The sequence below is a fragment of the Corvus cornix genome, chromosome 18, assembly GCF_000738735.6.
Source record: "Corvus cornix cornix isolate S_Up_H32 chromosome 18, ASM73873v5, whole genome shotgun sequence".
NCBI classification, from domain to species: Eukaryota; Metazoa; Chordata; class Aves; order Passeriformes; family Corvidae; genus Corvus; species Corvus cornix.
In genome coordinates, this window is record NC_046347.1 from 4,993,919 (window position 1) to 5,005,966 (window position 12,048).

A 12,048-nucleotide genomic window follows, 5' to 3' on the forward strand; every position below is an offset into this window, starting at 1 on the left:
CAGCAGCTCAGTGTAGTTCCATATCTTAAATACTAAAATTCAATCTTTTACTTAGCTTTTCAGCAGAGCATCAGTTACACAGCTATGATATGCATCCGATTAATTCTATTTTCTCCCACAGAGAAAAAAGATATTTTCTCCTATCTAGGTAGGGATCTATTATGTGTTTGCTGTTGTTGAGCCACCTTTGCAGGATAACAAGCAAGCCCCTGTGACCTGAATGAGCTGCAGACACTGAGGACACCTACTCCAGTCTGGTAAGATCCTCAATCTCCTCAACTTCTGCACAGTGCTCTTCACACACGTACACCTGAAATGCACAGATACATGACAGAAAATCAGGGGAAGTTCAGTTCCATTCCAGTGCTGGGGACAACACCTGTACCTGTTTCTGCGTGAACTCCATCTCCAGCACGTTGTCAGTGACATCTTCTGCCTCCCACTGGTCCTTGCAGACCCTCACACAGCTGCTGGCCAGCTGGGGGTCCTTGGACAGGGCCCATTTGCTCAGGTTCTCGATGGTTGGCCATGGCAGCAGCAGCTCGGAGTTCAGCCACACTGCAGGGTCACATCCTTGCCCCTGCTGCTGGGACCAGTGCACACAAGGAGTGACCACAGATCCTGCAGTCTGCAGGACTGAGCCCTCCTTGACATCTACCTCACTGCAATAATCTGATGTATGAATTGGCTCCTCTTCTCGATGTGGGAGGAAGCCCTGCTCACCGATTCTCTGGCTGGGAAGGTCACATTTGGATCTGCAACCCTGTTGCACAGGAGGGACAGATTTTCTCTCTGATGGAGATGTCAGTTTCTGTAGGGAATAACCATTGCCAGAGTCCCTGGACAAGGAGTTCTTAGCCTTAACCAAGCTGTGGACTCTGGGGAACACTATAGCACACTTGGCATCAGTAGCACCGTTCTTCTCATCCGAGCATGGAAAGGAACTTTTTCCATGAAGAGGGGAATCACCAGGAGGCAAATCAACATGTCCCACTTCCTCTACCATTTTAGGACCACCTTTGCCCTCCTCTAAGGAAGCAGAAGATCCTTTGTCCTTCGGCTCAGCCCTCCCCAGCTGTCCAGCTGCACCAGGGAAGGCTTTGCCAGACTGACCAACCCACCCCACAGTGCTCAGAATCTGGATTGCCATTCTGCTTCTGAATCCAAAAGGCTTGCTGCTCCTCTTTTTCCCAAATTTCTTCAAGAGCCATCTGGAGATACCAATTGCACGTGCCACACTCAGCAGTCGAGCTTTCAGCCTTACTTTCTTGGCAGGTTTTTGGCCAAGCCAGCTGGTGACTTTTCTAAAAGCAGAACGGGTGTGCAAGTGCTTGGATCCTTCCCCACCGTGCACGGGTTCTGTTTCAGAAGGTGCCTCTGCAACCACTTCTTCTGCTTTCTCTTTTTTTGCCTTTGTAGACTGGCCTGAACTCTGTTTAAATTTTCCAACATCTTTTCCAACTTTCTTCTTCTTTCCAAGGAGGTGCTTATCAGATGTTTTTTTTGTAATGGTGGAGCAGCTTGAAGTATTTAATCTCTTCTCTTCAAAACTCTGAGCTATGTTGGGTTCTTTTTGTTTACTGAGAGTTTCTAGAGTCATGGATTTTGAACAGATGCTTTCAACATTGTTCAGGTCTGAGCTGGTTCCCAAAGCCATCTGGGCAGGATTTGGTTTCTGGCTTGGTGATAGTTTGGTCTCGGTGGTTTTATGCTGGTTTTTCAGACTGAGGGGGATTTGGGATCGAGAAGAACATTTCTTTGTAAGCACCAGTGCTGGTAGGCCCTGCCTGCTGCAGTCTGAGCTGTCCCTCTGTCTATGTCCAGCCTCTTCACCTTGTTCTGGGATCTCACACTTTCCAGATTTCTCCTTCAATGTCCTCTGCTGCTTGGAGAGGAAAGAGCCATTTTGCAGCTCTCTGCCTTCATCATTCACCTTCTCTTCCTGTTCATATTTGCTAAGGTGAACGTGGAGTTTTGCTTTCACAGCATTTGGGAGTGGTTCTGGTTCATTTTCTTTTACTTCATCAATGTTCTCTGCAGTGCTGCTCTCCTCACTGCTGCCAGAATTCACATGTCCATCTTTCGACATATCTTCAACTCTGTCATTTTCTAGTATATTTTCCTTGTCTACTTCAGTATTTCCTCTGTTCTTAACACTCTTAACTTGGAGTCCTGAAGTGATTAACTGATCATCTGCCTCACTGCTCTCAGCTGGAGCACATTTTGGTTGTCTCAGCACACTGTCTGGCTTCCTCATCTTCTCCTCTGCTTCCAATCCTGCAAATTCAATGCCTTCAGCCTCAGATTCGATTTTTCCATCTGTATTCACCTGGTCCCTTTCAGGTTTAATGGATGCTTCCTTGCTTTCATGAGCCAGTTCCTTGTAGCCTTTTCCTTCACTCACAGGAGGATCTTTGAGCACAACTTCTTTCTCACTGTGGCCATCTTCCTCTGAAGAGCTGCTCTTCTCTTCTGCAGAGCTGCTCTTCTCTTCACTGCTGGAAGCACTGCCCACCACAGCCTCCTCTGTATCTGTTTTGTGGGTCCCATGGCCTTCACTGCTGGAGTCAGAGAAGGAGTTACCTGAGGTTTCCAGAATATTTTCATCCTCGCTTTCAGCAATGACAATCCTGGCAAGTTTTTCAACTTGCTTTTTCCCACTCCTCTCACCTTTTTCCTGTGCTGTACTGCCTTGGGATTGAGAACCGGATTTCTGCTCAGAAGTCTCCTTGGAGTCCTGATTCCCTCTGTGCCTTCCTCTGGGGTTCTGTGCCTTCTCTGCCAAGTTCTCTTTCTGAAAAGAACCTTCAGCACCTTGCTCTATGATGGCCTTTGCAGCCCCCAGCTCAGTGCCTGTTTCACCAACACCAGGTCTCTTTCCACACCTCTTTTTAAAACTCTGCTTCTTTCTGTTTGTGATGGCTTTTCCCTCCTTGTCACTGCTGTCCTCACTCTCCTGCCCTGATGCCATTTCCTGTTGCTTGTAGGCCTTCCCTTTTTTCCCCTCCAAACTGGACACTCCATGTTTTCTCCCCAAAGCAGATTCACTTTTATCATTTCTCCTGCAGGCTCTTTTTCTCCGGAATAACTTCTTGTGGTCATTTTCTCTGCTTTCCTGAGGCCTCCCCAGCCTCTGGATTTTTAAGGGCTCTTCTCCAAGGCTGTCACCTTGTCCAGGCAGTGACTCTTTTCCCTTCACTTGGCTTCTGCTCTTACCTTCCCTCCACTTCCCACAGTGGATCTTTGAGTCTCCTGAGGAGTTTCTCTCACAATTGAACACCTTCTCTTTTCCAGCCTTTTTCTGCTGAGTCTTGGCTCGGGAAGGAGGCATTTCCTCAGTGTTCAGGAGTAGGTGAGGGCTTATCTCGACTCACCTGTGAAAGGAAATGTTGTGCATTTTTCTGTGAAATAAGCTACAAAGGGAGGCCAGATGCTCCTGGGCACTAATTTGCCTCACTTCTGTGGAGCCAAATAAGTGTTTGCAGAGCCTTGCCTGTGCAGTGCCAAACTGACTGCCCTGCTCCACGTTAATCTCTGGGTTATTTTGTCACAAACCACCCTGATTTTCTTCTTTTATTAGAACCATACCATCATGGAATATGATGAGCTGGAAGGGACCCATCAGGATCATCCAAGTCCAACTCCTTGCCCTGCACAGGACACCCCAAGAATCCCATCATTAAGCCATGTGTCCAAGATCTTCTACAGCTGACAAAGGTTTGGACACACTGTAGTTCAAGATAGAATGATTGTTTTATTTTAGTTTTTGCTTCTCCAATAACCTTCTCTGTGCTGAAGAAGAGAGGAACACATCTAATGATCTCTGTGAAATAAATGTCAGAAACAAACACTACTGCAGTGTGTCATAACCTCCACACAACTGCCCTGAGTGCACTGTCCTTGCCTGGCAGCGTGGGCAGTGTTCAGTATCCCAAGTGTCAACCTGTTTATCTCTGTCTTTCCTCTAATCATATGCATGGAATAAAGGATGTAAAAGTGCCCAAAGGACTGGTCCTGATCTTTCAGACTGATACAAAACATCACTTCTATCCTTTCCAATTATACAGACCTTTTATGAGTCAACCTCTTGCTGCTTCAGATATCCCTCTGGGGCTCCAGGCTGCACTACTGCCCCTGTGAGTGAATGAAGTGCAGAGCCTGGGTTCAGGTTCCCAACACCAAGCACTGCAAGGAAAGGCTCCAAACCACAGAACAGTCAGAGCACAACTGGAAGGAAATGATGGATCAGAGAAAGGAAAACTTGGAGGTGAGTCGATGAGGAGAATGGGACTAAGGGAAAAATCCTGCAGCAAGAAAACCCATCAGTCTGCAACATCTTCCCAAAGGAAAAAAGATTAGAAGGCTTTAGTTGGGAGTAGTTGGAACTGTCTTGGAGATAACATTACCCAGTGATGGGCAGGGAACAAACCAGCACACAGGACAGGGAAATTCCTTAACATATTTTGTCCTCTCATCTCTTTCTCTGTTAAAGCCTTCTCTCCGTTTTATCATTTTTCTTTCTCTTTGTTTTTCAGCCAATTCTGTGGATTCTCCCCAGGCAGAAGAGAAATTTCCACCCATCACAGATTTACAAATTCTGTCAGTGGGTAACAGAGGATGGAGCAGTCAAGATTTTGTTACTGATTCGTACTAACTCCACCAAGCATTGACTTATTTAAAGGCTGAAAACCAGCGTCTGGAAGCCTCCAGTCAGATCTTAGACTATTATGGGATGCTGGCAATATATTTACCTGTCTGACACTCTGACCCTGCACCCCAGTGGCCAGGGGTGCAGTGTCTGTACACAAGCTACAAGCCCAAAAGGGTTCTGGCCAAGGTTTTTTTGGAACTTCTATCCACAGGCATCTCCCTGCCCCAAGGAAGGGGATGGGGGAAAAGAACACAGTAAAAACTGCAATTCAGCAAGCTTTAAAAACTTTAAACCTTTACAGCTGCTATAAAGTCTGACAAGGAATGAGAATTTTTAGAATTTAGTACCTCAGGAAAGATGGAAATCCAGCCACTCTCCATAATATCTTATGACCTGATTGCAGACTGAAACTTGTCCAAGCATCTTTACAAGTTATTAAAATAAATTTTGAAAAAAGGCCATTAAAAAGTACATTCCAGTACTCTGGGAGCAACTCTGTAAGAAACAACTCAGTGAATCAAAAAGTTTGTTTCACCTCAGTCACTCCAAGGAGGGCAGCAAAACCACATTTGAGATTTCCACAGCCCAGGAAGGCTGATGCCCTAAGGAAAGCACGCTTGGTGTGTGTAAGGCACAGGGTCTTACTGCAAATGTTGGTTCCTTTCCTGTACCACCTATTTTGTGCTGTTCTGCACCACAGAACAATCTGCAAAGGGGAAAAACAGCATCTCCCATTCCCCCCAGCTGCAACTCTGATACTGAAGCAAAAAGCTGCTGCCCTGACAGCAGTTACATACAATTAAGGGTTCCTCAACAATCAGTGTCCCAGCATTCCCTCTAAACTTGCTTTTTTTTTTCTGGTCTAGGGTTGATTCTATTCAGACCCTCTTGGACACTCTGCACAGTGCAGAGTTCATCTCTTAACACCAAATCCTCTGGCCTCCCTCTCTTTGAACAGGACTCTATCATATGTAGGTGTCTGGTCACCTCATTTCAGCCCCCCTTCTGCACTTAATACCCCAATACTCCTGGCCTAGATCTCTAAATCCTGCAACAAGACTTTTGTTACCGAGATTAATGGCAACTGAATTAGACCCTAAATCCTCAGTACAGAATAGTTGTTAATATTCTGTCCTCCTGGGGGCTTAAAGTTGATTCAGCTTCTCTACAGTGCCAAATGCAGGAGAAAATAATAAATAAAAGTCTGCTTTTATGTGCTGTTGCTAGATAGTCATGTGTCTGCAGAGCTAAAGCCTTCCACAAAACAAAAATGCTGAAATTCTTGGATGAGGAGGAAGGTCAGGAACACTGCCCAAATTTGTAGGGAGCTTAGACACAGGAGTTTGGTTTGACTCAGTGCAAAGACAGGACCCCAGACTGAATCTGAGTTAGAAAGTGAAAAACTGGAGTTCGCAATTCTTCAGAGACAGGGTTTTAGAGCAGATTGGTTTGTAACACCACTGTTATTACAGGGAATGGGAAGATGAATCACTGCTTATATAAACAACTCCTTTGACATCAGACCTGCTCTGATTAACTGCCCTGGACCATCTGTGTGCTGGACACACTGCAGCAGGTGAAAGATGCTGCTCATCAGTTTTCCAGCTCCCCTCACCACACCAACTTCACCTAAATCACTACAGGAAAAAGAACAATTTGATGGCATTCTCCCTTTTTTAGAAGAAATGAGAACAATTCACATCAGAGAAAGGAGATCCTCAATGCTGTCAAGAATCACAGCATGAACCTACAGATAAAAAGAAAGCAGAAAGCTCACGCTGCTATTTTAAGACCAATAGGGAATTGTCTGTCTTCCCTGAGCAGATTCTCCCAACTCATACAGAGGAAAGCACAATCATTAATATTAAAGGAATTGAATCCTTAAGTTTCTATTTTCATTCACTGCACAAATTGCTCAAACCCCTTCTTTTCTCACTCTGCACAGTCACTCTTGTAACGTACCTGCAGTGATTCCAGCGAGCTGCCTGGTACCTGGATCACAGGTCACATCCATGCAAAGGGAACATGTTCCCTCTCCCAATCCTTGTTTCCATGCAGCCCAGGGTCTGTTCCAGAGTTCTTGCAAGCCTGCCCAGCTGTGCAGTCTAACAGGGATTCTGGCTGGGCTGTGCCCCAAGAGCAGATAATTACACGTGTATGGAAGGAAAGTGGCATCAATAATTCAAGCTTTCTCATGGTACCTTTTGAACTTTTCAACCAGCAACACCAGCAGCTGGCTTGCAGAGTTTGGGATAAAAGAAGAGGTGGGATTTCACTAGGTAAGGGTCAGATGTGGTATGATGAGGTGCAGCCCCAAAGAAAGACTGAAAATATCAATTCCAAAACCAGAACAGATCTGTTATAATGCAAGAGGCTACCAGACCAGGCACAGTGAATGCTACTAAAAAAAAAGCTTAGGCCAGTGAAAAGAATTAAATCATAGGCCCCTTTCTTCTGCATCCCTGGAGTTTTATTCCAGGGAGCCAAGCACGGATAGCTCAGCCTCTGCTCTCTCCTTGCCAATACCAAGCTCTCTGCTGAAACAGGAAAGCTCGGCACTGAAAAGACAGCAAAACTGGCACCATTTTTGCCCTCATTATGCCTAAATCTCAGTCCAAATCAAGCAGAATGACTAAATCTCCTTTCAACTCAAATTTCCAAATAAAGTCCTTCTCCTCTTACTTGCAGACAGGCCAAGGTTACTCACAGCCAGTGCTTATGTCCATGAAACTCTGTTTAATTCAGGGATGGCTTTGCCATGCCTGGGTTATCCTCAAGAAATCAGGTAACAGAGCAGACACAAATGCTCAGTGTGAGCTGTACGTGCAGCCTCCCTCTGCTCTCCCCAGGCTGCAAAGGGACAGCACAGGGAGAGCAGGATTTCACTGCTCTGAGGATGTCCCTGGCTCTTCAAAGTTTCCTGGCCCCTCCCAAAAAGCCTTTCCAGAGGAGCTGGAGATTAAACAAAAGGAACTCAGGTGTGGCCAGCCACCAGAACAAGTGACCCAAACATGAAATGTGATAAGATTTTAGATGCTTTGCAGCATTAGTTTGGGTGGGACCTGTTTGTCCATCTCTGTCCAAGAGCCCCTGGCTGTCACGTTCTGTACCTTGAGGGCTCCTCCACTAAGAAGCAAAGATAAAAACTGGAGATTGAGCTGGAGAACTCAAGAAACATTTTACCTCAGCTTTCTGTTGCTGGATGCTCCACTTCTCTTAGTTCACAAGAATGAGGCTGTAGAGCAACAGTGTAGTGAATTATTTCATCACGTTCTTTTATTAACTGTCCACAAATAACACTCTATCCCTCTCTGCAGAAAAGAGAAATCTCTCCTGTAAAGCCCAGAATGACTGATGGCATCTGGATCATGAATCCCTTAACGAATCTTGGAAAAAAGCCCCGGGGCTCTTAGCTCTAAGCTTCTAATGTGTGTGGCAGGGAGGAGAAGCTGCTCTGAAAAATTCAACTCCTGAGGAGGAAATGGCTCTAACAAACTCCATCAGTATCAGCTGGAGCCTCTTCAAGGCTCTGCATAGCCCGGGCAGCATCGGAGCTGCTTCTTTGATTTCTGTGATTTGTCAGAAGCCTGAGGTGCTTGGGTTTCACCCTGGGGTGGCCGAGATGAAGGCACTGATCACATTCACTTCAGACTCCTGTCTGCTCTGAGCTATCTGAGATGAGAAAGGCTAAACTGGTGCTGTGCAGATACTCCCTCCCCACCCCAGTCTCCAGCCTGGCTGTCCCAGCACCTCTAACCTGAATTCTCTGCACAGACTGAACATACTTGTTTGCCTTTTAAAGTGCTGCTGGCAAGATGCTGGCAGTTGGTTCATATCTTGTTAAGGGAGAGGGAGATAAGCACCAGGAAAGATGAAACCCTTCCAGATTTCAGCTCCAGATCCCTGAGTAGACGGGATAGTGGCGTTTCCTAAAGATTCCTTCATTTATACAAAATACCAGGTCCTTTCAGGCAGCACTCAGCCACCATGATTTTAAAAAGTTATTAGAGAGCGATAACACATCAGAATCACCTTTTCACTGCAAATTCTTCTTATGTCAGTTACATAAAATAAAAGGATTGATGCTATTGCATAAAATAGAGATGAAAAGCTAACTCCATTTCTAAAAATTACTAAATCACACAAATAAAAGAGTAGAAACTGGCTATGACTGATCAGAGGAATGACACTTTGCATCAATTCCCAACCACCTTGTTTGCTTGGTAATAGCTCAGGTAAAGAGATTGGTCAAAGCTATTCTTAGGGACATCTGTTTTTAAGATTAAACTTGCTAAATGTATGAATAGGGTCTCCTCTTGGTTTCACTCCACAGCAAGTAGAATTGACAATCCAGTCAGAACCCTGAAGCCTGTAAAACTTGTTTAAAATCAGTTTTCCCTTTTTTATGTATTTCCCTCCCCCCACCCCCCATTACATTAATATAAAATATCTCCACTCTTGCTTCCATATCATATGTTGCCTCATACTGACAGAAAATATTCTCCTTTGAGCCTGTACCCCAGGCTACTGAGAGAGAATTCCTGACCTCTCATTCCTGACCTCTTGCTGTTTCAAACTGGTAAGGGCTCTGCTGCCTTCTTCCAGCTATTTTAAGATGGGCCAAAAGGTCTCCAAGGGCCTCTTCCCCAGCCATAACCCGAGGAACACAAATAAAGTATTCATGATTGCAAGGAGAAACCGAAACAATTAAGTTACATAGGTTTGAAAACAGCCCCCTTAAATATTTCAGGAGCACTTTGCTGCACAGTTGTCTGCGTTCAGCAGGGCTGGATGATCCTGTTACATCAAGGCAGTGTCCCCTGGCCCCATCCCCGGGGTCAGAGACAGCCCCAGGCTCTGTGCAGGGATGGACCTGACCTGGCTGAGCTGAAGGACTCTGCCCCGTGCTAAGACACGGCTCAGACTTGTCCCTTCTAATCCCCTGAGTGACCTCTGTGGTTCACGTCTAAAAGGAGCAAACTGAGGAGGCAAGGCTGGGTGAGCCTGTACTAAACTCAGGCCTGGTTTGGTAACACCAGTTTGGCAGCACCAGGGAGCTCCTGGTAGAGCAGTGCCAGCAGCAGCAGCTCTGGCATGGGCAGCAGCCAGAAACAGGCCCGGGGGTCATTCTGCTGCTCCTTCTCTGCTGCCGAGTCCTGCGCTGCTCTGGGACTCCAGATGTGACGTTTGTACATCACACTTCCTTTTCACTGGGCACACGGAGGAACCTGGGTGGCCTCAAATGAGCTGTCCTTGCTCTCCTTCCCTGTTCGGTAGAGAATTCCTTTGAGTCAGTGAAATGCCCTGGATTTGAACTGGGTTTTAACCCAATTATACATGAAAGCAAGAGGCTGTTTAATGGTGGGGGGTGGGCTACAGCCCCCAGGGCTGTTCTCCCGTGGGAATGAGTGCTTTGCAAAAAGCAGCTGAGCCCCTAAAGTACAAATCAAAGGCTCAAAGTGGAATGTCAGATTGTGCAGACTGAAATGATTACACCCAGGTAGTTGAAAATCCCCAGCAGATTCTAATACGCTTGCAGAGATAAAGGTAGAAGGAACCATGCAGCTAAGGGTGAGGTCTCATGTTACAGCCAGAGTGACTTTGTGGGGCCACTCCTTCCTTCCAGGGTCTTCTACATTGCCCAGCTGTTTCCTTTGCACCAGTTCTGGTGGTCACCTCAGTGCAATTTGGTCTTACAGGTGAGCTGACCTAATGCCGAGCTTCCCCTTAAATGAGTGGTCTGCTTGCCTGGAATTGCTCTTGCTGGTTATTCCCTTACTCCAGATCATAAGGCATTAGTTAGCTAAAAATCAAATTTAAAAGCACAAATGTGCACCAACAGAAGAAAGGGAGCAGGAAGAAGCAGCATGGGAGGGCAGCACAGACCTCAGCCACAAAGGTGAAACTCTTTTGGAGCTCCTGAACTCTGGGAGGGAATGAGGAGGAGGGTACAGGAAGGCCACAGTACCTGGAAGAAAGTTTGGTTTGCAAACTTGGACAGAGGCTCTGTGAAAAGCAGATTATCCTACAGTAGACTAACAGACTTTCATGAGACACCAGGCCACTCACATTTTTTATGCCCTGTGATATTGTCTTTACACTTTTGAGGCACAGGCACTGTTATTATGCTTTGCTGCTGAAGATCTGAAACAAACTGGGAGTTGTTTGCTGAGCCAGGCAGTTGAAGACACTCAAAGACTCTTTTCAAGGGGATTGCTTCCAAACTTGACATTTATTTTACAGGATGACAAACATTTTCTCTCATTTAATATTAACTGCCCTGTATCTTATGCTCTGTTCCACTGCAGATATTTAACTCCCTTAATCTTCTGTACATAGATCTCTCCTCATTTTATGAGAGGTCTCACCTCCCTGTGCAGAGAAGAGATCCTCACATAAATGTCTCTCAGCAGACATCACTGTGACAAGGAAATGGTTTATAGAATTTGAGCCACTTCCATGCAGGAAACCAATGAAGAGTTCTTTCTGTGCATAAGCAGATGCAGAACAAGAAATTATCACAGCTGCTTTCTGTTCCTTCTCCTCAAAGAAAATCTACCACGTTAATGGTACCTGCCTCCCATGTTATTAATTAATGAGGCACATGGAGCTCTGATACATTAATTCATGCCTGTGAACTGAGTTACTGAGAAATGAGCATTTTTCTTGTGCACTAAAAATTAGTAGTTGAAGATTTACCCTCAAACAGGATTTTTTAATGGTTTGAAGAAACAAACCTCTAAGGAACAGCTGAACGGGCACAGAGAACTGTCAGGAGGAATCTGCCTGTGCAACATCAGTTATTAACAGAGATTAATTGGAGCAGGAGTGGTTTCCATCCAATCCAAGATCCGAGGGTTTAAAAGGGCAAAGCACTTCAGAGAGATGACGTGGTATTATTTTACTTTGAAATCCTCATGTACCACTTACCACAGTCCCAAAACAAGGGGTTTTAAGGATAGACCCCTGGATGCTGCCCAACAGAAATCCCAGTGCCTGGACTGACACTGCTCTTTAGCAAAGAGCTCCAGGAGCATTTAGGGCTGAGGTATTACCACCTGCTGTGGAGCTCCAGAAAGTTAAGTATAAAATTAAACCAGTCTTTTTTAAAGGTTAATTCCATAGTAAGTAACTATCACTTAATGCTTAAGTTTTATTATTTCCAGAAACTGTGCCTCATGGATCTACTTTAACAGAACTGAATTTCCTTGAGATGGATTTTTTTTCCCCATCTTCCTTACATTTGACATTCAAAACATCTTCCTGTAATGAAAGCACAGGCAAATATCACCAGGTCTGAACTGTGAGCAAATTGTCACAGCACTGACAAGATCACAGGTAATCAAACTGATTAAGGACTGTGATACCTCCTTTGGTCACAGCCTGCATTTCATCTG

At 45.4% G+C, this 12,048-nt stretch overlaps 2 protein-coding genes and 1 long non-coding RNA gene across 3 annotated transcripts in view; 1 reads left to right on the plus strand and 2 right to left on the minus strand.

Annotated features, from left to right (window-relative positions):
* Positions 1 to 319, minus strand: part of MYO15B (myosin XVB) — a gene marked incomplete at its 5' end in the record, with an annotated part of 39,406 nt that extends 39,087 nt beyond the window's left edge. Inside the window, one exon of the mRNA XM_010407515.3 lies at positions 249 to 319. Coding sequence (XP_010405817.3) covers positions 249 to 319 — 71 coding nt within the window. The remainder of the gene's footprint in view (positions 1 to 248) is intronic.
* On the minus strand, positions 271 to 6,951 carry LOC120410943. Its single transcript, XM_039562075.1, has 2 exons — positions 6,614 to 6,951; positions 271 to 3,374 (listed from the first exon to the last, which is right to left on the minus strand). Exon 2 carries the CDS (start codon positions 3,329 to 3,331, stop codon positions 350 to 352), a length of 2,982 nt encoding a protein of 993 aa, XP_039418009.1. The 5' UTR covers positions 3,332 to 3,374; positions 6,614 to 6,951; the 3' UTR covers positions 271 to 349.
* LOC109145708 lies at positions 3,371 to 5,132 on the plus strand. Its single transcript, XR_005603298.1, has 2 exons — positions 3,371 to 4,267; positions 4,536 to 5,132. It is a non-coding gene; the product is annotated as an uncharacterized LOC109145708 (long non-coding RNA).
* Positions 6,952 to 12,048: the final 5,097 nt, after the last annotated feature.

What these genes read in the sequence shown, in the direction of transcription:
- LOC120410943 (XM_039562075.1), bottom strand. Translation starts at nt 3,331, where the DNA reads ATGCCTCCTTCCCGAGCCAAGACTCAGCAGAAAAAGGCTGGAAAAGAG.